General features: G+C 31.8%; 3 protein-coding genes and 1 pseudogene across 8 annotated transcripts in view; all 4 read right to left on the bottom strand.

Annotated features, from left to right (window-relative positions):
• LOC105108659 (pentatricopeptide repeat-containing protein At2g35130-like) overlaps positions 1-2,607 on the bottom strand; it is a 33,838-nt gene extending 31,231 nt beyond the window's left edge. Inside the window, exons 1-5 of one of the 2 annotated variants that reach the window (XM_011003058.1) lie at positions 2,457-2,607; positions 1,489-1,673; positions 1,169-1,401; positions 784-1,081; positions 20-165 (exon numbers count right to left, since the gene is read on the bottom strand). In XM_011003058.1, coding sequence (XP_011001360.1) covers positions 20-165; positions 784-1,081; positions 1,169-1,401; positions 1,489-1,673; positions 2,457-2,458 — 864 coding nt within the window. In that variant the 5' untranslated portion in view covers positions 2,459-2,607. The remainder of the gene's footprint in view (positions 1-19; positions 166-783; positions 1,082-1,168; positions 1,402-1,488; positions 1,674-2,456) is intronic. The other variant, XM_011003059.1, reaches the window with a different exon arrangement.
• Positions 2,608-3,246: 639 nt separating this feature from the next.
• Positions 3,247-7,964, bottom strand: LOC105108670 (proteasome subunit alpha type-2-A-like; annotated as a pseudogene).
• A 422-nt stretch (positions 7,965-8,386) lies between these two features.
• LOC105108665 (putative disease resistance protein RGA4) overlaps positions 8,387-27,872 on the bottom strand; it is a 38,420-nt gene continuing 18,934 nt past the window's right edge. Inside the window, exons 3-4 of one of the 5 annotated variants that reach the window (XM_011003066.1) lie at positions 27,054-27,097; positions 8,387-8,414 (exon numbers count right to left, since the gene is read on the bottom strand). In XM_011003066.1, coding sequence (XP_011001368.1) covers positions 27,066-27,097 — 32 coding nt within the window. In that variant the 3' untranslated portion in view covers positions 8,387-8,414; positions 27,054-27,065. Of the gene's footprint in view, positions 8,415-8,448; positions 8,488-15,840; positions 16,011-20,841; positions 20,903-21,225; positions 21,380-27,053; positions 27,106-27,872 lie in introns of those variants that run through there. The other 4 variants (XM_011003070.1, XM_011003071.1, XM_011003069.1 and 1 more) reach the window with 4 other exon arrangements.
• Positions 10,002-11,856, bottom strand: LOC105108664 (putative disease resistance protein RGA4). The gene is made up of 2 exons (XM_011003065.1): positions 11,737-11,856; positions 10,002-10,946 (listed from the first exon to the last, which is right to left on the bottom strand). The coding sequence occupies exons 1-2, from the start codon at positions 11,794-11,796 to the stop codon at positions 10,089-10,091; spliced, it is 918 nt and encodes a 305-aa protein (XP_011001367.1). The 5' UTR covers positions 11,797-11,856; the 3' UTR covers positions 10,002-10,088.

The following is a 27,872-nucleotide window of genomic DNA, read 5'->3' as shown; positions in this document are numbered from 1 at the left end:
CAAATACCACTGAGCTTACCTTCCCATGAAGGTTGATCAACAGTGTATAGGTGTCAGTAGAGGGCTGGCAGCCATCATTTTTCAATCGCTGAAAGATCTCAATTGCTCTTTGAGGGTTTCCAGCCTTCATTAACCCATCAATATAAGCATTGTATACAATTGCACCTGGCCAAAATTAGAGTATACGCTCACTTTTCACTCCTTGAATGTGCATGCAAGTGTATCAACAGAACAGCTTGAAAAATGAAAATCTGAGACGTGTAAATAAGAGAACGAAACACAAAAGCAGAACTAATGCCCTGTATTTGACCACCGCAAAAAGAAGAGAAATAACCCACGCATTCTCATAAAGGAAAGCTACAGAAGCAAGTTTGTTATCCAGGAGAGTCTAGCCTAATCCAGTTCCGGTCTCGCTAAATTAGCAAGGGGTCCCTCTTGGTTTAATCAACCAATCTCTAAGCATGGTGATGTAGATAAGGAGTAGTTATCACTACTATTATAGTAGCAACAAGAAATATGCAGACCATTAACCAATCTTCTCTTTTCCTACGTTTAGTATACTTCACCCCCGAAAAGAAAAAATAAACACAGCTCTGTGCAATTATTGAGCGAGGTTTCAAAACTTAAAACGAATTTAACCCCACAAAAAATCAATTTTTGAGGAAAAGAATCTTAAAAGTTGAGGAAATTTTTATTTATAAGAAATGGTTGATGTAGTCCAATAACTTCTTGAAAATACAATTCCCCTGAAAGCTAAGAAGAAATGAATTGGTAAACACATACTTGGAGGAAGGCTATACTTTCGCATATCAACAAAGGCAGCTTCAGCTTTTTCTAACAATCCAGTTGCACAGTAAGCCTTTATAAGAAGGGCATAAGTGTCTTCAGTAGGGATACACCTGGCATGAAGAAGATCAAGATATGTTTCTTCTGCCTTCTTGTACAAAGATTTTTGCCCATAAGCATCTATTAGTAAATTGTAGCACATGACATCTGTCTGGAAGAAGCTCTTGTACAATATCCATTGAACAATCGAGGATTCAGTCTTAATGTTTGAATAGAAAAATACTGTGCAAACATCCTGCCACAAAAATATGTGCTTGCAAGGTGGTTTAATCCATCGCCTACCACCCTACACGATGAAAGAAATAAGGCACGATTTACTCACCAATGCAATCGGATCCCATTGTTTATTCAAACGAAGTTGGACGGCTACATTAATAAGATCATCCCAAGTCTCGTGAGTGACAGGAAGAGTATCAAGAGCAGCCCAAACATTATTCGGATCCACTTCTTTCCGCACAAAGTTCAGAATCTGATGAGCAACAGGACTTAGCACCGGGAAAATCCCATCAACAAATCCTGATCCATATTTCCATCCTTGTCCCCTCAAAGAGCCACCTAGGTATAAATGATGACTTAATAATTGAAGCCATATGTGCTTGAGCAGTTATATGTATGAGCACAAAGTGAATTACTCCGTATTACATCGTTTCCTGGACATCTTTTTGTGATCAAAGATTCGCCATTTGCCATGTTTGTCGATATAGACCCTGTCGCTTTTCCACATTTTAACATCTCCAATACTGGAATTCTTTTCTCTGCGTCTGAAATGACCATTCCGGATTCTTGATTCTATAAAAATATGATTCAGTGTGCATCTAACAAGCAACCTGCAAACACTAATCAAGTAAACACACAATTGCCAGCAACAAACATACACACCTCTTAATTTAAAGCCATTACACAGAGGAAGCAACCAAATAAAATCCATATAAAGGATGCTTTAGACTTCAAAATAATTGGACAAAGAGAGACACTAAAACTACTTTTAATCACAATAGCAAACACATGAAATGCAAACCAGAAAACCTAGTTAAAAAAGAAGAAGAAAAGTTGTCAACTTTCCCTTTCTAAACCAAATATCTTCTCCCTTTCTTCCGCAATAATTCTTAACTGCTGTGAGTATAGGTTGTATTTTCATTACAGAATCAAATATTAGTCTAATCTATCTGATTAAACTACAAAAATCAAAATTTGCAAGATAAACAAGGCCACAACTGTTGAAGACTGGTTAGAGTTCAACAACGATAAGCATAGCACCCTGACAGCTAAAACTGGTCCATCATCTTATAACTTCTTAAGTCACGGTAAGACTTTTCAGATAATGATGATTGCTCGTTCAATATATATGAGAGCCAACAAAATGCTAAAATGTTTTAACTAATAAGAACACAAAACAATTTAGACATAATCTCTCAAGTGAACGTTGATACATAGCAATTCCGTTGAAACCCATTTCCCAGAACAAGAAATTCCATGAAAAAGCAATATTATCCAGCTAGAGGAGAAACACCAGAATTGAAGTTAATAAATACAGAAAATAACAAGGCAGCATGAACAGCATTAGCAGTGGCATTGCATAAGGAAAGAGAGGAAGGAAGGATACGACTTACATGAAAGCATAAAAGAGGAGTTTGGAGTTGGGTATCTGTAAACATCCAGAGAGCAAGAAGATATGTGAAGAGTGTTTCTTGGATAATGGACTACATGGGTGAAGACCAGCACTGCCAGACAAAAGCAGCTTCTGTTTTTTTCTGTTTACTAAGGGACAAGCCTCAAAATATCTCTAACGAACTTAAGGAGTCAAACAATAGCATTATTGTAGCCTCGTGGTGTCTGAGGTTGCATGGGATTCTATATTGAGACAGTAGCTTATAGCTAGAATAATCAATTCTAAAAATGTTCATTTTTAATAATAATAAAAAGAAGAAGATCAGATGTTAATTTGTTTAAACACAATGGACAAATTATTGTCATTATTATTAGTATAATTTAACAGCAAAAACTCCAGCATGAGACCCGTTGCAAAGACGAAGCTATGAAGTGCCACTTCAGTTGCTATTTACTAGCAGTAGTTTCCATGCTACAAAAGCGAAAACTGCTGTTAAAAGGGTTAAAAGGCTTATTGAGGTTGAGGTGATTTTTTTATTTTTTTTAAATTAATTTGTTTTATATTTTCAGACTTAATATTAATTTTTTAAAATAATAATAAAAATATCGTTTTAATATAATTCCAAGCAAAAACATATTTCAAGGGCGAACACTTCCATTCTCTTCATATAAACAGGGTTACGTCATGCATTTACATTTTTACAACAGTAGTTTTGGCTGCAATACTTTTGTGTGACTAGGATCAAATTGAAGAAATAGAGTGTAAGCTGAAAAAATTGAGGCAAGTACAAGGACCCAAAAATAAAGTAAGCATTTTAATTCGATATCTATATTCCATGGTCCGTCTCTTTCCCTCTTCGGAGCTCCATTGGAATTAAATGAGAATGGCCATATTACAGGTAAAGCATTGAAAGAAGTCTGTCAAACGTATCATACAGGAAATCATATTGATGCAAAACTTAGAAGCCATCTAAGATTGGAGAGAAGTCTTGTCATCTAAGATTGGAGAGAAGTCTTCTAACATTTCCACATCACAGTTCTACAAACATGGAATTAATGGAAACTTCGGCTAAAAGCAACTGATTCAAGCAAATTCCAGAGGAAAGTAACACAAGGATCTCGATTGGCGTCAATACTGGGAAGAACTCCACTTTAGACAAAAAATACAATGTCTATTCCACTTCAGCCAAATAATCATCAATTTCGGCTGGAGTTAGTACCCTGCAGGAAAGAAAGCACAAGGGATAAGATTGCCATGGTCATGCCACACATAAATTCTCCAAGGAAGCTTAAACATCCAAAGAAAGAGTGGATTGGCCATTTTGAACACGAGATCCATATGTAAATTGTCCGACAGAAGCTAGAGCAAGGGTGCGTGAAAATCACAACTTCAAAACTGAAACCACAAGTGGAAGGCCATATATGAAATTGGTGAGATCCAAAAGATTTTAGATATCAGATTTTATCTAGTTATGAACTGTGTTAACAAAAATGTGCATCCTGCAAGTTACTTCTGGAACTCATCCTAAGCTTGAAATTACGTGACACCAAGTTTAATAAGGAAAAAGGTCAAGAAAGAGCATGCCTGAATTGCTTGCCAGCACCAATTATCCCAATTTCAATGTTTTTCCCAGAAATCTGCCCTTCAAATCTGCAACACAAACAATCTTGTAAGCACTCAGAACTTGTAAGAAACTTTAAAATGCTCATTTATATCTCTCTTTGACCACTTTGCAAATACTAAGATTATGCTCACTAGTCCACCATCACTCTGATTATAGAAGCAAGACTCGACAAATTAACAACTTAAAATCACTAAGAGGAAAGAAAAGGAACCTTTAAGCACCTGCAAGTACATTTGATTGACACTGGGTTGAGAAACTTTCATTCATTTTCACTTAAACAGCATCTCACATAATTTAATCTCCTGAACTACTAACTAAAGTGTTGAGAGCCAATTTAAGTACTCAAGGCTGAAGACCCCAACTAGATACTGTTACCTAGAATTCATTTTACCTACGATACTCAGTATGTGTTGCAGAAAATCACAATACCTAAATGGCTGAATTTTCAAGTATATCAATCAATTATGTAATGAACCGGGTGCAAGTGCATGGCGCAAGTATTTTAAACCTACTGAATTTTTCTTCTACTTTTTATACACCAAACCTTGTAAAAAACACCACGGCTCAAATTCAAAAATAAAAAGTGGAGGAAATTTTAAAGTGATGTACCCCTCTTTTAGTGTCAAGATAATGGTGTGTACAGCATCATCAAGCTCCAGTGTATCTACAGAGCACATATTAAGTTAGGGGAAATAATAGTTGTTCAAATCAAATGAAGACATGTGGACAAAGGACCAAAATATTTACGATGTTTCTGTCCATTCAATTCTTTTTTTCTCACTTTCTTTTTTCTTTTTTCTTTCAAAAAAAAAACAGACAATCCAATTCTTCTTGGATGGGGAAAATGAAATACAATAAATTATATAAAGAACGAGGGGAGTAGCTCAAAGTAAGCTGGCAGTTGGAAATTGAAGGTACCTTGATCTTTGAATGAAGAATATGTTTGGCAGTTGATGGCTGGAGGTGGAAACACATTTGTTGCTAGCTAGGAGAACCCATGAAGATGTTTAGAAGTTTTTGCAGAATCAATGCATTTCATGGTACCAAAAACAAATAAATACCTCTTCTCAAGAAATGTTTTTGCATTTGAAACATTCTTCCCCATTGCTGAGGCTTTCCATGAGAAGTAGGAACCTGATGGATCGACCCAGCCAAACAAATACAAAACATAACATCATCAGAAGAACTATGATTTGAGTGCAAGAGTCTAACATATTTTTAAAAAGGCAACACAAGTGAGTCATATTCCATCCAAATCTCAACCAAGAAAACAAAAGGTTGAAAACTTATCAACCCTCTGGGCACACAGAAGGGTGCATGATAGTCACAAAGGCCTACAGCTTCTAGAATACTAGGCTAGCACATTGTCTGCAGTGGATAATCCAGATAAAAAAAAAATAGTTAATGACTTCAGACATTAACACAGTGACTAGCAAAGACACCTGGTACAGCTGTGGACCTTTGTCATCAAAACCAGCGACTAGCAAAGATACTCCAAAAGGCCTTACACCTCTGCGAGGAAAAACAAAGGAAGAGTATTTTTAAACCTCAAGAATAAGAGTATGAAGAGTTGACATGCTGATGCTGGAACATGGGGAGAGAGTTGTTGGCTTATTAGAATAAGGGCTACGGTTATGAACTTTGGAAATTAAAATTCAGATCTAAATTACAAAGGAAATCAATACCTACTTTGAATGTATAAAAGATGTTCCGGTACCCAGATTGAGTAAACTCTTGCATGACAGCAGCAGTTTCCCTCACAAGTTGTGTGAAAGGAATTGGTTCCTACAATCATACAAATTCACAAGTTACAACCTTCATGATTAACAACAAAAGATGACAATGAATTGATATAAAATAGTAATTGGATATTTATCTCTTGGATTTCAAGCAAAATTAAGCTGTTTTGGGGGTCAGAATGGCATTGTTGGGAATAAGACAACTAATAAGAAGTCTTGTAACATAGAAAACCTCAATACCTACTTTCCAGATATATTATCTTAACCAGGTTATCAAGCATGAGACAAATTATATACATGAGTTTGTTTAGAGGCATCAAAAGGATGCAAATATCCCATTCATAAGATAAGCCAAGAAAATTTAGCAACCTTATCACTTATCAGTGACATGAAAAGAAAAGCTGAAGAACGAATGTGAAGCAAAATAATAAAGAAAATCTTGAAGATGGGTACCTTGTACAGTCTATGATATTGCTCTGCTTGCTTCCTACTTTTCCGAACCAAACTCGAAAGTCAGGACCCATTCCACTGCAACAAAATACATGTGATTCAGCACTGTTAAGAAAAAAGTACAGCAAAGCAACCCATTTTGACATAGGTAATAAGTTGCACAAGTTAGTAAGAAGTGGCTCATTGAGCAACCAAATTGCCAAGATGTCTTATTTCAAACCCAAGTACAGAGGAATGCCTTATTTTTATTTTTATAAGGAACTACATATTTGTCCCCCTCTTTTTTTCAGTTGAAACAGAAACAGGGTACATGTACAACGTGTGGAAGTCAAGTCCATAACCAGACCAATTAAGAACATTGACCTAAAAGGAGTTCCACTGAAGTTCAGATTATAAGCAGGCATGCTTCTATCTCAACTTACCACCCCGGGTCAAATTTCACACTCATCAGGACACTATAAGAACAGCAGAAACTATACAATTTCCCACCAAACATAAAGAGAGCTTTGAATCTACACACCCGCCTGCTACAATCATTCATGACAGATATTTTAGCGATAGTTAAGGCCACAGAAACACAAGCTAAAAAATGGAACTTCCTAATTACTGAGAAGCAGGCAGAAACAAACCTGTAGACAACTCCAATATTGGGTGTCAGATTCTGTATTTTCTGAACCTGAAACAAGAAGCAATTAAATACCATCAACAACCAACTCCCGTTACATACCATCTTGCAAATTAGAATAATAGACCAATCAACTGGCTCCAAAATCAAACCATCTCCACCTCATTCAACACGATTTAAAATGACCAACACTGCCTTTTTATACAATGTGGGATTAAAGAGGATATAAATCTACACACTCCAACATTCAAAGTCCCAATCTTAGAGTCATTGACTATTATAGTAACGCCTCATTGGCAAGAACCCAAATCACTAAGCTCAAATTAGTAATAAAAATTACAAATTTACACCGAATTTGAACAGATTTCTACCAACCGATGTCACTGAAGAAAACACAAAAAAAAAAACGCAAAAAAACAAATGGGTTTCTTGAATTTCAACCAAAGAACATAACAAAACAAATAAAAAAATAATAAATGTTTACTTACAGAAGATTCAACGACTAAAATAGATGGCAATTTCTTCTCAGTTGCAATAACAACACCGTTTGCCGCTACAACACCAAAAAAATAATAAAATCAACATAGCATCGAAGCACCCATCAACGACACAGTACCTTCGAAAATGACAAGAAAATGAGAAGAAGAAGAAGAAGAAGATAGAGAGCTTAAATTGCAACAACCTTTGATTCTGAGAGAAGTTTGGCCTGATCCAACGGCAGCCAATGCGTGCTCAATCTGTACTAGCTTTCCGGTAGGTTGGTCCTCTTTACAATGGAGTACATTGGGCTTTTATGACGGCAGGTTGGTCCTCTTTACATTGGAGAAGGAGGTGTTTTCTTAGAAGGGCTTTTTAATTTATTTAATTACATGTATATATAGATTTTTTACTTTATTATATTTTTTGAACTAGAAAAATATATTTAAAGAACTGTATATATTTTAAAAAATAATTATGTCATCTTAGATTAATTATAGATACGAGAATATCATCGTCGATCAATTTTTTTAGAGCCGCATATGGAGAATTTAAGTAAGGAATAAGCTTCACGTGAGCCAGAGATAATATCATCTTAGATTAATTTTTTAATATGTAAAATTTAATAATTAAATAAAAAAATTACCTCTTCCAGTCGGTCTTAACTATTTTTTAAATATAAACATATAAATTACATATATATATTTTTTTTATTTACATGGGATATCTGAACCAGCTTACGCGCACCACAACTAATCCTCACAGCTCATTGAACATTCTGTAAGAACATCCTGCAAACATTCTGCAAATCCAGTAAGCAAGTAAGGCACCACGGAAGTGACAGGCATGCATGGTGAAGTTTGAATCCAGATACAAAAAAAAAAAAGATAAACTGCTTCCATCACTGGATCAGAACCTCACTTATATATTATTTTATATATGTTGAGAGAGAGAGAGGATGTGAGGGTAAATTGCAAGGAGGAAATAAAATCCAATTACAGTAAAGAGGTCACTTAGAGTAAATAGTAAGGCTTACATATAATTAATACACTCAAAGCAAATAATAATAATAATAATACACTCAAAGCAGGTTCTAACGAAAATAAATGTTTGGGATGTGAGAAATCTTTTGCCAATCTTCACCCATCTCCTCCTCCTTCCCATAGCGTTTCCTTAGATTGGGGCAACTCCTTATGTGTAATTCCTGTAGAGGCGCTGCCAAAACATAGTCTGGTACTGCTCTCAGCAACGGGCAATTACGAATTGTCAACCATCGAAGTTGTGGCATAATGGATATTATTGAAGTTGTGTTGGCATCTTCTTCTCCCACTCTCCTTTCAATCCCATCCCACTCTTCTACTTCTCTGAGATTCCGAATCTCAAGTTGTTTTAATTTGGGGAAAGCAGTGACCCTTGCAATTTCTCCTTCATTAATACTGGCATTCTCATCTTTTTCTATACCTAAAAATCCAGCATCCAGCCTTCTCACCTTCAACGACCTCAATACCAGGCATTCAAGGTTGGGCAATCTACCCATCGGAGGCAAGACCTCCACGTTTGTACAAAGACCGAGTGTAAGCACCTGTAATCTAGTTAATGTCATCATCCAATTTGGCAATTCCAACCCTCCGTACCCATATATGGTTAGATTTTCCAAGTCTGACGGAGGCCGTAAAGCTTCAATTAAAGAGCCTTCATTCGCTTGCAACTCTGTTCTCTCTCCGTCAAAAGCCAATACCAAACAAAGCAGGCGCTTCTTATTCTTGAGTTGTGCTTCTTCAGCGTCACTCGCATCTTCTTTAGGTGTCTCAAATGTATCAATTTCCCTACCTCTTCTGGTATTTCTTTGATTAAAGACCCTGACAAATTCAATGACCTGATGCATGTCAACTGCTTGAACAAATCAGGCAGTGCAGCTCCAAGCGAAGGGTCTCTAGTGTCGATCAAGAGGCTGCGAAGACCTTTTGCTTTGTGAATGGACACGGGAAAAGAGGTCTCCTCTGACAGCATCATGCTTAAATGACGAACCCTTTCAATTGAAGTCTCCACTGTTGCTTCTGCAAGTGTATTGACATCCACTGTTAGACATTCATTTTTTGTCATATATTGGGCAAAATCATGCACTATATCATGCATCTTGAATTTCATTCCTTCAAACCAATGCGTCTCAAAATCTTGGAAGAAAGAGCGCGCTGCTAAGACTTGAAAGTACTGCTCTCCTACAAGCTCCATATCTCCACCTGAAGTCTCCTTGAGGTAACCTTGAGCCATCCACATCTTCACCAATTCATCTTTTCCCATCTTGTAGTCTTTTGGAAACATGGCACAATACAAGAAACATTGTCTTACCACAGAAGGTAAATCGTAGTAACTCAAAAGCAAAGGTATAAATATTCCTCTTTCAACCTCAAGTCTATCAACCTCATCTAGCCCCCACAGTTCGCTAGATAAAACACGTTCCCACTCTTCTCTTGTTCTTTTAAACTGCATTAGACCTCCTAGTACCTTGGCAGCTAGCGGCAAGCCCTTGCACTTGTTAGCAATTTTATCACCGATATCTGTCAATCTTTCGCGCTCATCTTTGCTTCTTTTCTGGAATGCCACATGATTGAATACTGACATGCATATCTCCTCAGACAATTTCTCAACATTGATCTGGTGGTCAGTTCCCATAATCGTTGCCACAGTGCCCTTACGAGTGGTCACTAGAATTCTGCTTCATCGTGCACAGCCTGTGAGAGATGGTTTCAGTTTTTCCCATTGTCCACGATTTTCTGTCCATACATCATCAAGGACAAGAAGGAACCTCTTTCCCTTAATGGATTCAGAAACCCCTTGCAAAAGGGATTGCAATTCAACCAGATTCGTTGGTCTGCCTTCAAGCTGCTCAAGGATAGCTTTGGCTATTCTAACCTCATCAAATGGATCTGAAACACACACCCATATCTTTTTCTCAAAATGATCCGTAACCTCAGCATCATTAAAAGCTAGTTGGGCGAGAGTAGTTTTTCCAATTCCGCCCAGCCCTACTAGAGAGATGACATCCACGTCCCGTGCTTCTTGACTACTTTCAGCCACCAACTTGCTCACAACATTTCCCTTTTCACCATCTCGACCAATCACGCTTGATTCATCAACAAAGGAGGTAGTTGTTAGTCGCTGGAGTTCATCAGTGGCTCTGTACAGATCAAAGCCATACTTAGCTCTCTCTTTGGCAATGTCATCCACTTTTTCACTAACTTCTTTGATCTTCAGGGCAATGTCACGACGTCGAACCACTTGATTGAAACAAAAGCAAGGAGATCCCAGGAATGAACACCGTATCTTCTGTCGGCTGGGAGTATTTTCTTCAGCTTCCTCCATTTTCCATCTAAGAATTGCAGTGCTCCATTCATCTAGCACGTCATCCATATCATAACACGCATCTTTGAGCTTGTCTACCCAATCTCTTACAGCCTTATCCTTAACTTGTTTTCTATCTGCATCTTCAAGGACAGATTGGATATCAAGGAGATTGCTTTTCAGCTTGTCACATTGTTTCTTCACACCCACTACCAGGTTCACCTCTTCTTGTACCTATTAGTGTACAAAGGAAAAGAAACGTTAAGCATCGGAAACATTTCTATGCCAATTTCACACCCCCTACTAGGTTCACCTCTTCCAGTACCTATTAGTGTAGACAAGACAAGGAAGTTCAAGCAAAGGAAACATTTCTATTTTGTATTAATATATTTTATAGTGAAATGCATTTACTATATTAATAATTTATATATAAAAATATTTATTAGAAATAATAATTTTTCTTTTTTCTTTTTATCATCATGATGATGATATCAGTCTGCACTATGCTACTGTATAAGAAGGTATAAAATGAATCTTAAATGGTAAAACGTTAAACCTGTACGTGTGTGGGTATGGAAAGAGTTCAATGTTCTCACGAGAGAAGGATTTCTCCTTTGAACCTACATAAAATCTGGTTTTTATTTTACATTAAACTATAGATATTTTTCCTTCTATATATAAATACTCGCTCACTAATCCTTTGAACTTTTTTATTAATTATTTTACCCTTAAATAGTTCAGTTTAAAGAGAATTGGCTACTCTTGTTTTGCCTTTTTCGGTTTTCCTATATTTGGAATGATATATTTTCTTTATGTTATTTTTGGAATTATGAAAAATAATAAAACAAGAAACAGAAGATTCTTAAGTAAAATCGAAATATATACTTCATGATTTAAAATATTATTTTTATTTAATCAAGTTAAAAGTGTTCTTTTTATGAGAGGAAGAGAAAAGGCTTGAACTTTATATATATTTCTTATCTCTGATAGGTAAATCAGGTTATTGCAGATGGTAGAAAAATACCTGTTGAACAAAGATCGTGGTTAACTGCTCCAAGATCGGAGATACAAGTGCCTCAGCCATCGTCTTTCTAGTTCTGATTGGAAAGTGAGCGAGAGAGAGAGAGAAGCAATGATGATGGGAGTTAGTTTATATATACTTAGGGTTTGGCGTTGCAGGTGGAGTTCTTACAACTTGTAGGTTTTTTACTAGTGAAGCTTGTATTTTAGTGTCTCAACATTTTTTTTATTAGTTTTTGTAGTGTTTCAAAATTTAATTTTTTTTTTAAAATATTGTTGAAATGCAACATCAAACACAGTAGAAATCATATAACAACAAGGCATGTCCTAGCAAATAAAACTCTCTAGTATCGATGCAGATGAACCTGCCTTTACGTATTGTTGATAATTCTGCTGCGGGTTTAAAATATTTAGCGACGCTAAAAAGTGTCCTTAAATATATTTTGAAGAGCCATTACATTTTGTTTTCTGTTTTTTTTTTTTGTACTGCGACGATAGTGAAATATATGATGTTAATTTTAGCAGCGAAGAGATAAAATATAATTTTTTTCATATGTTCTTTGATTATTCTACAAAACAATATAACTTTTTTGTTCTATTTTCTTTATTGAAAAGAAATAAAAAAAACAATGCTTTGAAATTAAAATAAAACAGATATCCATCAAATTGAAACTATTTTTTATCTTATTAATACATTCCTCGTTTTTTTTTCAAAAAAAATACTTTTTTAGATGATATTTTATAAAAATTATAACATTAATCCCTAAAAATTAAAGATTTCATAGCATAGCACTAGCATTAATATATATATATATATAAATAATCTTGACTTTTATCAATAAAAAAAATTTAACAAGAATATTGTCATCTTCAATCTTTAAAATAGGAGATTTAATTAATTTTTTAATTTTTTATTTGATTTACATTAATCCCTAAAGACCTAAAAACAGTAGATTTTATAATTTCTTGAATTTTAATAAAACATTGATGTTAATCCCTGACGATTTGAAGTTTCACCACTTTTTTAAATTTAATGAAATCTTTGACATTATCCCAAAATAGGATATTTCACCATTTTTTTGAATTTTAACAAAAATTTTGAACTCTTTATTCTTGATGATATTAGTTTTCTTGATAATTTGTTTTAATACTCAATTAACCATGACAATAGATATGAATGCTATTAATTTTCTTCCTGTTATAGAGTAGATACCGTGCTTTTATGTCTTCTTTATTTTATCTTCTCTGTTTCTGCTTTTTTTTTATTAGGCTATTCTCATTTTAGCCAAAATTTTTAATAAAATCTCCACTATTGTCTAAAAAAAGAGTTGCTTGGTGACTTTGATGAGATCTCTTTTCCTTACCAGTGGAATAGTGGTATGTCGCAAGTCATTTCAAGCTGGTGATTCAAAATAAGGCTATAATTCATTTAAGGTATTGGTCCGGGGATGGGAGGAAATTATTTCTTTTTTTTGCATTTAAGTTTAAATTTTATTATGCATGCCTATTATTTTTATGATGTCTTACATACTTATTAAATTTATGATATCTTACATACTTATTAAATTTTTAAGATGTTTAATAAATTATAAAATTAATTATAATATACAAAAACTAATCCAGACACACGTACATAAATAAAAAGATATATATAATTAATTACATCAAGTAATCGACCGAGTTGGCCGAGTTATCAATAGCGTGTGCATCTCTGTGGAGGAAGACAACGGTTCAGATTCTCGATTCAAGTTGTTCCAATTACCATAATGCCCTCCTTTTTGCTGAATCAGATACCATAACAAGGGTGTGATAGTCATCCGGTGTCTATTTAGGAGACAAAGCAGTGTCAACTTTTCTCCCTTTTCCCCCTTTTCAGGCCTAAGCTCTTCGCAGCATATTCGTTTGCTTATATAAATGGCATGGCCTGGTGGTGGCGGAGAAGAGACTATGGGGCTTTCATGACGGTTGGTTGGGCCTCTTCACATTGGGCTGAATGAAAGCTTTGAACCACTTTAAAAAATTTCTTTAAATACTAACTTTTTGAATAAAATATAATTAAAAAAATCAGATTTTTTTACTGTTTACATGTTCATGTAGAGTAAATTAATTCATTCTACACTGTTTTACTTAACAAAAGTAAACAGTACCAGCAAAGCACGGACAAGATGCTTCTCCTGAAAATGTATTTTTACTTTTTTTTATGGATCCTACAATAACTGTATAGACAAACACACTCGAAAAGGGATCAAAGTTTAGAAGTTTAATTATTTTTTTAAAAAGAAAATAATAGTATTTTTATTAAATTATTTATTTAAAAAAACCCTAAGTCTACAAGGGACGTATAAAGTTTTTTTATTTAAAATATATTAAAATAATAATATTTTTTATTTTTTATTTTTCATATTAATACATTAAAATTATAAAAACAAGTAATATAATTATCATTTTTAAAAAGAAAATTAATTTAAAAATTCTAAACAACAAAAAAAAATTTTTTTAGTATGAATACAACGTCCTCTCTCATTTGAAACTCAAGATAAGAAATTGTGGTAGCAATGGTGATTTAAAATGTTTTGTTTGGAAATACATTAAAATAAATTTTTTATTTTTTAAAAATATTTTTGATATCAGTATATTAAAAAAATTTAAAATTAATAAAATAAAATTTATTTTAAATAAAAAAACTCAAAATTTTTAGAAACTCGATTTATACTACCTTAAATTTAAGCGTGTAAGGTCGTTGAAATCGTTGAAGAAGACACTATTAGAGAACAAGGAAAAGAAGAAGATCACGAAAATGTAAGACAAAAAAAAAACATGGAAGAATAAGAAACGAAAAGTCCCTCAATTTTTACTTCTGGGTATTACATGGATCATGTAACTAGGTCCATTATAAGGTATTTGAATAAAAAATTGATAGGATATTAGGATGTTTTTTTTTATTATTATTATTACGATGGTTTTAGTTGAGGATTAATGTGGAGGATTATAAGTTTGGCAGTGAAGATATTCTTGTTGATGAGGAAATTAACAGAAAACTTTTAAGATTATTGAAGATGCTTCGTTGTTAAAGATAAGTAAAAAGTTGTAATCTTTAAGAGAAGGGTGGGGTGATTGGCTTCATAAATAGTGATTTTGTTTTCTTGAACCCGCATCCTTTGCTGCGAGACCCGTGGTTTACTAGAGGTGATAAGGCTATGTATAAAACCCATATTTTCACTCCAGTTTGGTTTCAGTGGTGACAGACATGTTTTCACTATATTGAACCGGTTCACCTTGCTGCTCTCTACGAGTAATTAGCTCGCTTCTCGAAAATATCTCCCCCTTCTGGAATGTCAATCATATGTATGACTAGAATGACACAACATCTTGCTGGTTCCTGCGTGAATCTCATATAGGACATGGTACCATCACATTGAGGTGTTTAAAATAAATCTCATAATCTAGTAATTTTGATGCTGGCTCTTGAACTAGAAACCATGTATTAGTTAATACCCTCTTCGCTCGAGTTGAGAAGAATTTTTATTTTATATTCCTGATGATCATCGTTAAACTATGTAATGTAGTGATTCAATCGCGCCATTTCTTATGTTTAGAATCTATGTTTTTGGTAACTTGTTTCTTTTTTTTTTTTTCTTGTTGGGTTGTTCAGGTGCTATCTATCTTGATTCTGATATCATAGTTTTGAATTCATGGTCTTCACTTAATAACACGGTTGGTGTGGAGAATTCTACTGAAAGATTATCGCATTCTACTGAAATTCCTGAAATTGATTATAGCATTCTACTGAAATCCCTGCTTCTCATCTGTTTCTCTATTTCTTCTCTTCATTTAATGTTTATCTGGTATCAGTAGCATGTGCTGGTCATGGAAAAAAGTTTGGAAGGATTGCTGGTTTGTATGATTGGAGCTCCTTTAAATGGGAGGTTTGTCTGTGAAAGAGAGCAAATGGGTGCGAAAAGGACAAGAAATGAGCAAGATTTTCTGGAGGAAAGTATTCGTATTGTCTGGACTACATCACCTTCCTTTCTTCTTCATGTTAATGAGCAAGAAATGTGCATCATCAGTTATTATTTTCCGGTTGTATTTTAGTCCTTCATGTTAATGATTTCCTCGAATTAATCCAACTCTTTTCTTCTAGTGTGAACGTGACAGATCATACCAGAACCTAAACTCTTTCCAAGGTTTTTTAAGAGAGAATCTAACCCCAAGTACCAACCAATGGGTATAAGAAAAGATGTGTTTCACTATCCAACTGTATTTTGTTTCCATGTTTACCTGCAATCAGCAACCAGATAAACCAAAATCACTCTAAAAAAGGTAAAAGAATTCTTTTTTTAAAAAATCAGGTCAGGGATATGTAATGAGAATTGTTGAATTAACACAATTTTGATAAGAAGGCTCTAATAAGAGACAGAAAATATTGCATATGGCACTGTCTACCAGCAACAAAATTAATGCATATTGTTTTTAACGTATGTGTCATAACATTTCCTTGACATCATAGTGGAATCAGTTAAAAACTTGGCTCGGCGAGATGTGGGATGAGCTAGCTTCACATATGCTTATGCAATTGCGAAATACCAAATGGAAACTTTTCAAGCTCGTATCCTATGGACACCATACATATATTTACGCCACAAGCAAAAGACAAAGGATTTCAGCCTAGCAATTAACTCAAAATCCAATCCGAGATTCGATGTTAACACAATGAAAAAGCCTCAAACACTACTTGTAAAGCAAGTTTTAGCATGAGAACCACCCTACATCCGCACAAAATCCAGTTTAACAAATCAAGAAATCTGTAAACCTTAACACTCAACATTAAAACATCGAGTCTAACAAATACAAAACCTGAAATAAGACCAGTACCTGGGACAAACCATGGTGAAGCACCATATCATATATAAAAGGATTAAAATTCGACACATTGTAATCGCAATCAAACTCCTTGCAAATTCGAAACCTCCAAATCATCCTTGACAATAAACGAAAACTCATGATATGAACTTGGCCACCAAGCTTCTAGCCCTTGAGTATATTATGTTGAATTTCTTAAAAATATAAATTTTTAATATTAAATTTAAAGCTAAAACATGTGACTTTTTTACCATACATTAAATTATTATTACTCTCTTATATTTTATGGTGGATTTGAGCAATGAAATTGAAAAAAAAAATTTAATCCCCAAACTTTTTCTAAAACAATTAAACTAAAATTAAAGCCTAATTACATTTTCTTTTTTCGGGCGAAGGTTGAATTGAAAGAAAAGAAATTAAATTGACAAAAGCAGTAAAGTTAGTGGCAGTTATGCAATTTATTTAAAAATTTCATTTAAACATAATCATGAGTTCCCTTTACACAGTTCCATTGGTTTACACAGTTAACACATACTTTTAACTTTTTGCAACATTTTAGTATTGTAAAATCAAAATCAGGGTTTTTCGATAGCTTAATTGCACTTTTTCCAGCTTTTGAGCAATATTTCAGCTAAAAATACTAATAATTGAACTTATTAAAGTGCATGATAGCTAGTACCTAAGTAGTGTCTACCTCTGTTACACGTAAATTCTACATGTTGCTTTTCAAAGGAGCTCCATGCCTGGCCATGGGTGCGCTGGCCCATGGTACTAGGTGGCTGGTGATAGGTGCCGTGTGAATTTTTTTTCATGGTTTAATTATATTTTAAAATAATTTTAATTTTTTTAATTTTCACCTAATTTTTTTTTATTTTTCAAATATGTGTTGGGATAATTAAAAAATAAATACATATATGAGCATCATTAGATGTATGGCTTGACTTTACTTTATTTTATTTTATCATGATTTGAATGGTTAGATTAACTCTAAAGTGTTTGACATTCCGTTTTGCAAATACTTTTAAAAATATTTAATTTTTTTATTTTAAAGTAATATATTTTTAAATTATTTTGATATATTATATCAAAAATAATTTTTAAAAAATATTATTTTAATATATATTAAAAAAAAATAACTGTGAAAAACAATAATAATTATACTTTCAAACATGCTACATTTTAATGAATAAATTAAAAAATTACTAAAACCATATTGGCTATTCTATATGAAAATATAAAAAATAAATCTTAATAGTTACATTCAAGTGACAATTGCTACTATGTAACATAAAAATAATTTTATTGTTATTTTTAGAATTAATTAATCTAATAATTGTTTATGATATTTTCTATCAAATTATTCAAATAATTTAAATAAAAAATTAATTTTTAAATTCTATAGATATATTAGTATGAAAAAAATATATGATATGACTGACATTATAATAATAAATGCACATTACAACTGTGGGGCTAATAAGGACCATAAACCTTTTTAATTTGACCTTTAAAATTGTGTTTCGATGTATTTTAAAAATGAATTTGGCTTAAAAATATTAAATTAATACCTTTCTAATGTTTTTTTATGGTTTTAATATATAAAAATAAAAAATAAAAAAATCTAAGAAAATATTTTAATACGTCTTTAGATAAAATTAAAAACATATTTTAAAATTACAATGTGCCTCGGTATTAAACAACAGCTCCTCCTCCAGCAATAAATTATTTCATGCATTGGAAGTGAGACTAATACCTTCCAATGGCAGCAACAAATTATAGACTAAAATTCGACGCATTGTAATAGCAATCAAACCCCTCGTAAATTTATAAAACAACAGCGAAACCTCCAAATCATCCTTGATAGTAAACGAAAACTCATCATATGAACTTGGCTACCAAGCTTCTAGCCATTGAGTATGCTATGTTGAATTTCTTAAAAATATAAATCTTAAATCTTAAATTTAAAGCCAAAATGTGTGACTTTTTTGCTGTTTATTAAATTATTATTATTCTTTTATATTTTATTGTGGATTTGGGCAATGAAATTTTTTTTAAATTTAATTTAATTCCTAAATATTTTTTAAAATAATTAAACTGAAATTAAAGTCTAATTACATTTTTTTTTTAGGTGAAGGTTGAATCGAAAGAAAAGAAATTAAAATGACAAAAGCAAGTAAAGTTAGTGGCAGGTATGCAATTTATTCAAAAATTTCATTTAAACATAATTATAAATTCCCTTTACACAGTTAACACGCACTTTTAAGTTTTAACTTTCTGCAACATTTTAGTAATGCAAAATCAAAATCTGGTTTTTCTATAGCTTGATTGGACTTTTTCCAGCTTTTGTGCATAACTTTCTGCAATATAAATCTTTTATTTTTTTTCATGCTTTAGTTATATTTTTAAAAGATTTTTTTTTAATTTTAAACTAATTTTTTTATTTTTTGAATATGTATTGAGATCATTAAAAAAAAATACACATATAAGCATCGTATGATTTCTCTTTTATTTTATTTTATTTTATTTTATCATGATTTAAATTGTTAGATTAACTTTAAAGTGTTTTACATTTTGTTTAGCAAGTGCTTTTAAAAAAAATTAATTTTATTTTTTATTTTTTTACTTTAAATTAATATATTTTTATGTTTTTAAATTATTTTGATATGTTATGTTAAAAATAATTTAAAAAAACAAAAATATTATTTTAATATATTTTGAATTGAAAATTACTTTAAAAAACAATCGTAACTATACTTTTAAACACGCCAACTTAATAATAAATAATTTAAAAAAATATTAAAACCATGTTTGTCCTAGATGAAAAAATAAAAAATAAATCTTGAGAGTTACATTAAAGTCTCTCTGAGTTTAATAATTTGTCGACTCAAATTCTAAACTAATTTAAAAAAGAAGTTTTGACAATTGCCATTATGCAACATAAAAATAATTATATTGTTAATTTTACAATTAATTAATGAAAATTTTAAAATTAATTAATTTAATAATTGTTCATGACATTTTCTATCAAGTTATTCAAATAATTTAAATATATAAATATATTAGTCTGAAGAGATATATGATATTACTAACATTATAATAATAAATAATTTGAAAATATTTTATTTTTTTGCTTCAAATTAATATATTTTTTATGTTTTCAAATTATTTTGATATGTTATGTTAAAAATAATTTTTAAAGAATAAAAAATATTATTTTAATATGTTTTAAAATAAAAATTATTTTGAAAAACAACCGTAACTATAATTTCAAATACACTAATATTATAATGAATAATTTAAAAAAAATACTAAAATCATGTTAGTTGTTCTCGATGAAAATATAAAAAATAAATTTTAAGAATTACATTCAAGTCTCTCTCCAAGTTTAATAATTTATTGACTCAAATTCTAAACTAATTTAAAAGAGAAGTTTTGACCATTGCCATTATGTAACATAAAAATAATTTTATTGTTATTTTTAGGATTAATTAATTTAATAATTATCCATCATATTTCCTATCAAGTTATTCAAATAAATTAAATAAAAAATTATTAGTCTGAGAGAAATATATAATATGACTGACAGTATAGTAATAAATGCACAACACAACCTTGGGAATGATAAGGTTCATAAACCTTCTTAATTTTACTCTTTTTTTTTCTTAATATTAATCTCATGTTTCTTAATTTTACTTTTGAAATTGTGTTTTGATGTATTTTAAAAGTGCGTTTGGCTTAAAGAAACATGAGATTAATATTTTTTTATTGTTTTTTTCATAGTTTTAATGTATTAATATAAAAAATAAAAAAATCTAAGAAAATATTTTAATATATCTTTAGATAAAATTAAAAACATTTTTTAAAATTCCAATGTGCCTCGGTATTAAACAGCAGCTCCTCCTCCAGCAATAAATTATTTCATGCATTGAAAGTGACACTAATACCTTCCAAGGGCAGCAACAAATTATAGTTCTAATGTATTAATATGACTGCCTCTGTGCCTCAGCTGCCACCATGGCTTACTTAGCATTCTAAATTCAATTCCTTTCTTCTTACTTCAATAATAAATAATTAATACAATCAAAGAAGTAAATCACAACGCAGGACCAAATCAAAAACATTTGTAATGGTAAAATGATTTGGTTAACAAAAGAAGAATTAGTAAATCAAAAACAAAGTTAAGAATAAAAAACATTGACCTTCAGAGTTAAAATGACTATTCCATTTTCTGAATGACAAAAATGGAGAGCCCAAAATAGATTTGTTAAAATAGGTTTGGTTAAATCTTTTATCGTTAAGAATTAACACTGCTAGACTAATTTTTTTAGAGTGGCATTTGGAGAATTCAAGTAAAGAATAAGCTTCACGTAAGTAAGAGATAATTTCATCTTAGATTAATTTTTTAACATGTACAATTTATGTCTAATTCAATAATTAAATAAAAAATTCCCTGTCCCTGCCGGTCTTAACTATTCTTTAAATATAAACATATGAATTACATATTATTTTATATATTTTGAGAGAGAGGATGTGAGAAGTAATTATATCACAGCTGTATTTGATAGAATAAATGGTAACTAGGAATTAAAATTCAAAGTCAACAATATACAGTAAAAAGGTATATGAAACATACCTCTTCCTGCGGCCCTACAGACTTCCGTACGTAGTGGCGTCTTAACTATTATATAATATCAATGTTTGGGATGTGAGAAATCTTTTGCCAATCTTCACCCATCTCCTCCTTCCCGTAACGTTTCCTTAGAATTGGGCAACCACCTATGCTCAATCCCTGTAGAGGCGCTGCAAAAACATAGTCTGGCAGTGCTCTCAGCAACAGGCAGGTATCAATCATCAACACTCGAAGTTGTGGCATAATGGATATTATTGAAGTTGTGTTGGCATCTTCTTCTCCCACTCTCCTTTCAATTCCTTCCCCATCAAAAGTTTTTTTAATTTGGGGAAAGCAGTGACCTTTGCAATATCTCCTTCATTAATACTGGCATTCTCAGCTTTTTCTATACCTAAAAATCCAGCATCCAGCCTTCTCACCTTCACCGACCTCAACACCAGGCTTTCAAGGTTGGGCAATCTTCCCAACGGAGGCAAGACCTCCACGTTTGTACAAAGACCGAGTGTAAGCACCTGCAATCTGGTTAATGTCATCATCCAATTTGGCAAATCCACCCCTCCGTACCTAGTTATGGTTAGATATTCCAAGTCTGACGGAGGCTGTAAAGCTTCAATTAAAGAGCCTTCATGCTCTGGAAACTCTGTTTTCTCCATGATGAAAGCCAATTCCAAACGAAGCAGGCGCTTCTTATTCTTGAGTTGTGCTTCGGCAGTGTCACTCGCATCTTCTTTACCTCCTCCTAGATTCTGTAGACTCCCTCCAATGTGATTTTAGTTTTTCAATTCTCTTAGATTAGCTGCTTTCCTTTCATTCTCACCACCACCACCACCACACACAGTAAACCTATCTAATGTTCGAAGACATGTTATCCTCTCTATTCCCTTTGGTATGAAGGCCACACCTGAACCATAAATCCGGAGATGCCTCAATTTGTCTCCTTGAGGTAACCTTGAGCCATCCACATCTTCACCAATTCATATTTTCCCATCTCGTAGTCTTTTGGAAACATGGCACAATACAAGAAACATCGTCTTACCACAGAAGGTAAATCATAGTAACTCAAAAGCAAAGGTATAAATATTCGTCTTTCAACCTGATCTCTATCAACCTCATCTGGCCTCCATAGTTCGCTAGATAAAACACGTTCCCACTCTTGTCTTGTTTTTTTAGACTGCATTAGACCTCCTAATACCTTGGCTGCTAGAGGCAAGCCCTTGCACTTGTTTGCAATTTTATCGCCGATATCTGTCAATCTTTCGCGCTCATCTTCGCTTCTTTCCTGGAATGCCACATGATTGAATATTGACCTGCATATCTCGTTGGACAATTCCTTAATGTTGATCCGGTGGTCAGTACTTCCCATCATCGATGCCACATCATCCTTACGAGTGGTCATTAGAACTCTGCTTCCTCGTGCACAGCCTGTGAGAGATGGTTTCAGTTTTTCCCATTGTCCACGATTTTCTGTCCATACATCATCAAGGACAAGAAGGAACCTCTTTCCCTTAATGGATTCAGAAACCCCTTGCAAAAGGGATTGCAATTCAACCAGATTCGTTGGTCTGCCTTCAAGCTGCTCAAGGATAGCTTTGGCTATTCTAACCTCATCAAATGGATCTGAAACACACACCTGTATCTTTTTCTCAAAATGAGCCGTAACCTCAGAATCATTAAAAGCTAGTTGGGCGAGAGTTGTTTTTCCAATTCCGCCCAGCCCTACTAGAGAGATGACATCCACGTCCCGTGCTTCTTGAATACTTTTAGCCAGCAACTTGCTTACAACATTTCTCTTTTCACCATCTCGAACAATCACGCTTGATTCATCAACAAAGGAGGTAGTTGTTAGTCGCTGGAGTTCATCAGTGGCTCTGTACAGATCAAAGCCATACATATCTCTCGCCTTGGCATTATCATCCACTTTTTCACATGCTTCTTTGATCTAAAGGGCAATGTCGCGACGTCGAACCACTTGATTGAGACAAAAGCAAGGAGTTTTCAGGAAGGAACATCGCATCTTCTGTAGGCTGCGAGTATTTTCTTCAGCTTCATCCATTTTCTATCTAAGAATTGCAGTGCTCCGTTCATGCCCGGCATGCATCATCACTGTTCCACCATGTGCCGTCGCGACCTCCAATAAAGGTTCGATTTTCAAGCTCGCAAAGAATGACATCTTGAGTTTATTTTTCATGAATTATGATTGTATTTTGATAAATTCAATAATTATATTGTTCAATATACATATACATACAAGGTAATATAATAATGAAAAACATATACGAATTTAGCTGCACTGAAATTCAGTCAGTCCTTATTAGTCAATGCTTCGCTGCACTGAAGAAACACCATATGCACCTCATTGAAGAGTGCGGGTAGAGAACTCGTGTTGGTGAGGTTATATGTCCTACAAAAATGGATTTTGATCATAATAATTAGAAGGAAAAAAAATAAATAAAAGTGAGCATAATTGATCATCGTGGATATAATAATAATATTAAATAAAATGAATTAGCTTGTTAACTTCTAGAATTTTTTATAAAAACTAATCTTGAAGTACCAGATATCCCTTCGCTCATCAACTTCGCTGTCAAAAAGCCCAGAGTACTCAGCTTGGGCTTGTGTTCCCTCATTACGACTTGGTGAATTGGGCAATCTAAATACTTTTGGGTCCCATGTTTTAATGGGTTCCAAGGGGAAGAAAACACAACGATTCTCGAAGGAGGATTTGGGTCCCGTGCGCACTTGAACGATGGGGGTCTGCTTGCATTTTATCAAAGGAGATGAAATTCTCAAAAAAATCAATATTATACTAGAAATAACCTATGAGCCAAAAAAGGGAAAAAAATGGATGCATTCACACTGACCCCGGAAGATTTTTATATTTAACACGAGGTGTCTTGGTTGGTTTAAAGTCAATTTCTAGTGATTAAATACTACTATATTATTAACAAAAACAACTAAATAAGGTAGGACTGGTTTAGATTGATATATTTTTTACTTATTTAATAACGTTTTTATTTTGTAACTTAATTAGTTATCGCATGCTTTTTAATAGTTAAAGGTCACGGGTTTACGATGGAAACAATATTATATTTTATAAAATAAATGATATGTTGTTTATGTATTTTTTTTCTTTACAATTGTTTTTAAAGAAAAGATGCCATTCACTCCCTTTTAGATAAATAAATGTCTCAATACGATAATATTTTATTAAGAAGTCAAATCAAGCATAACCACTCAAAAAAATTTTTTATTCAGAAGTCAAATCATGCATAACCACTCAAAAAAAAAGAAATTTGAGAATATAATTATAATTAATTTTTAAAATATTTTTATTTGGAAAAGTATTAAAATAATATTTTTTTTATTTTTTAAAAATATTTTTAACATCCTTACATTAAAATGATCTAAAAATATTAAAAAATTATTAATTTAAAATAAAAATAAAAACTTTTAAAATACAAAAATAAACAGAATCTTAGGCTCCTTTTTAATTTGTTCTTTGAGCTTTTTTTTTTGTATTTTTTTAATCATCATTTAATATTTAAATTTTATTAAATTTTATTTTTCAGCATTGAATTGGTTGTAAGTCGATTTTTGTATTTTTTATTATATAATAAAATATAAAAAATTAATTTAACCAAATAAATATATTCTAAATTGTAAATTAGTTAACTATGGTTAATCTGAAATTTATTTTTTAATCTATTTAATTGATAAGGTTATACAAAAATAATATTTCACATAATTTAATTTAAAATTTAAATTAAGTAAAGAGTTAAGTTAGCAACTTTCAAGATTAAATTGTTGTGTAAGTTCAATTACAATAAAAAAAATACAATTTAAATATTAATTTTTAAAATAATATTGATTTTTTTGTTACAAGTACAATTTTCAAAAAGGTTTTCTAGTATATTTATGGTTTTGTTTTTGTCTTTTATATAAATAAATTATATTTTTAAAAATAAAAAATATTTATTTTTAAATAATATTTTTACACATATAGTCTTTAAAGTGATTGATGATGAAAATTGCAAATGAATGGAGGAGAAAGCATCAAGATCATTGGCTTGTTTAAAGTCAGATAGACCTTTTGATTGTTAGATGATGCCTCTAAATAAGGCTTCATGTTATAAAGGTATAAGTTTTAGACAAAGAGAGCATGTGAGAAATAATTATAAATTAATTAGATAGCTTGTGCTACGGGCGTGGGCTCACCTTTAATTTTCAAAATAAAATTAGGTGGAGGACCCAAGCCTATTTGGATCCTCTCCAAACAGAACCTAATTATATTTGGATCTTGTCGTGACTAGATTCAAGTCTAGTCTTGGACCAAGCCGTGCAAAATCCAAGGTTATTTGGGTCATGTATTTGATAGGATCCAAAGTTATTTTTGAGTCTTGCAGCTAATAATTTGTATTTAATTTTTAAATGAAACTAAATGTAAAAATAAGTATAATTTGATAAAATTATTATTACAATACATTTGATAAAATTGGTAAATGATATAAAATTTTCTTTCAAATTCATCAATTATTTTATTAATAATATTAATTACAATAAAATATTCTCTAACAAATTTTAATAAAAATAATAATATTTTATAATACAACTGATAACATTTTTAGTATTAATATACACATAATATTATTTATAACAACAACAATAATAATATTTTTTAGATTAATACTATTAATTAGACTAAAAATAATATTAAAAAAATAATAATATTTGTACTACTAATACTATTAATTAGACTAAAAAATATATTAATACTTTTAATATTACTTATATTAACAAATAATATTAACAAAATAAATAATTATATTTTTAATACTAATACTTATAATTATATTAAAAATATAAACAATACAAGCGCTAAGTGGCGCTTGGACTACACTAAAGAGAAAGCATATTACTTGAAAATATTATTTATCCAGCAATTGCTATTAAATTTAAAATAAATATACTTTTAAAATTAATATAAAGTTATCAAGAGTCAATTTAATAGCTGCATGCATAAAATCTCATTGAATTTGGCCAATGTTTTTTTAGAATAAAGTGAAATAAAAAGTTATTTGAAAACACAACCAAAGTAATTTTTAGTTATTTGTCTAGAAACTTTAGTATATCCCATAAAAATCATGAGTTTTGGATGAAATAAAATCAATTCTAAAATCAAACTTCGATTGAAGCTTCAACTGCAATTCTGAGTTAGAGAATTTAATTTATCAAGTACAATTTGTTTTTACATTTCAAAAACTCTTTTTAAAAATTTTAATTTTAATTTAATTTAATTTATTTTAAATTAATATTTTTTTAGTATTTTTTATTATTTTAATATGTTTATAAGTAAAAAATATTTTTAAAAACAATCATAACAACACTCTCATGCTATTAATATTTGTTCAAAACTTATGCTTTTTAAAACATGCATTCTACTTGAAACAAAGTATATAAACATATCAAAGTTGTAAAAATATGTAGTTTTAATTATTAAAAAAGGTATCGTAAAATATGAAAAGATAGGTCTAAATACCCTTAATATCGGTAAATAGCTAGAAAACAATTAATAAAAAATAATAAAATTAAAATCCAAAATTATCAAGGAGAAAATCTAAAATATGGTCTGAAATTTCAAAGGCAATTTTTTTAGAGTGGCATTTGGAGAATTCACGTAAGGAATAAGCTTCACGTGAGCAAGAGATAATTTCATCTTAAATTAACTTTTTAACATGTAAAATTTAAGTCTAATTCAATAATTAAATAAAAAATTACCTCTTGCAGCTGGTCTTAACTATTCTTTAAATATAAACATATGAATTACATATTATTTACACTCAACCTTAGCAAACACCAAAGCAAATAATTAATACACTCAAAGCAAATAATAATAATAATAATAATACACTCAAAGCAGTTCTAAAGAGTTCTGCGTTTCTAAAATATACTATCATGAAAATAAATGATTGGGATGTGAGAAATCTTTTGCCAATCTTCACCCATCTCCTCCTTCCCGTAACGTTTCCTTAGAATTGGGCACCCTTCTATGATCAATTCCTGTAGAGGCGCTGCCAAAACATAGTCTGGTAGTGCTCTCAACAACGGGCAATTAGCAATCATCGACACTCGAAGTTGTGGCATAATGGATATTATTGAAGTGGTGTTGGCATCTTCTTCTCCCACTCTCCTTTCAATCCCATCCCACTCTTCTACTTCTTCCAGATTCCAAATCCGAAGTTCTTTTAATTTGGGGAAAGCAGTGACACTTGCAATTTCTCCTTCATTACTACTGGCCTTCTCATCTTTTTCTATACCTAAAAATCCAGCATCCAGCCTTCTCACCTTCAACGAGCTCAATACCAGGCGTTCAAGCTTGGGCAATCTTCCCAAAGGCAAGACCACCAGCTTTGGACAACCATGCAGAGCAAGCGCCTGTAATCTGGTTAATGTCATCATCCAATTTGGCAAATCCAACCCTCCGTACATAGATATGGTCATATAATTAATACACTCAAAGCAAATAATAATAATAATAATACACTCAAAGCAGGTTCTAACGAAAATAAATGTTTGGGATGTGAGAAATCTTTTGCCAATCTTCACCCATCTCCTCCTTCCCGTACCGTTTCCGTAGAATTGGGCACCCTTCT

The sequence above is a fragment of the Populus euphratica genome, unplaced genomic scaffold (genome assembly GCF_000495115.2).
Source record: "Populus euphratica unplaced genomic scaffold, PopEup_1.0 scaffold195.1, whole genome shotgun sequence".
Classification (NCBI taxonomy): Eukaryota; Viridiplantae; Streptophyta; class Magnoliopsida; order Malpighiales; family Salicaceae; genus Populus; species Populus euphratica.
This window is presented reverse-complemented; position numbering and strand designations above follow the sequence as displayed.

What these genes read in the sequence shown, in the direction of transcription:
- LOC105108664 (XM_011003065.1), bottom strand. Translation starts at nt 11,796, where the DNA reads ATGGCTGAGGCACTTGTATCTCCGATCTTGGAGCAGTTAACCACGATC. An exon ending in CCACGATCTTTGTTCAACAG is followed by an intron (nt 10,947 to 11,736) that starts GTATTTTTCTAC and finishes GTACACTAATAG; the next exon opens with GTACAAGAAGAGGTGAACCT.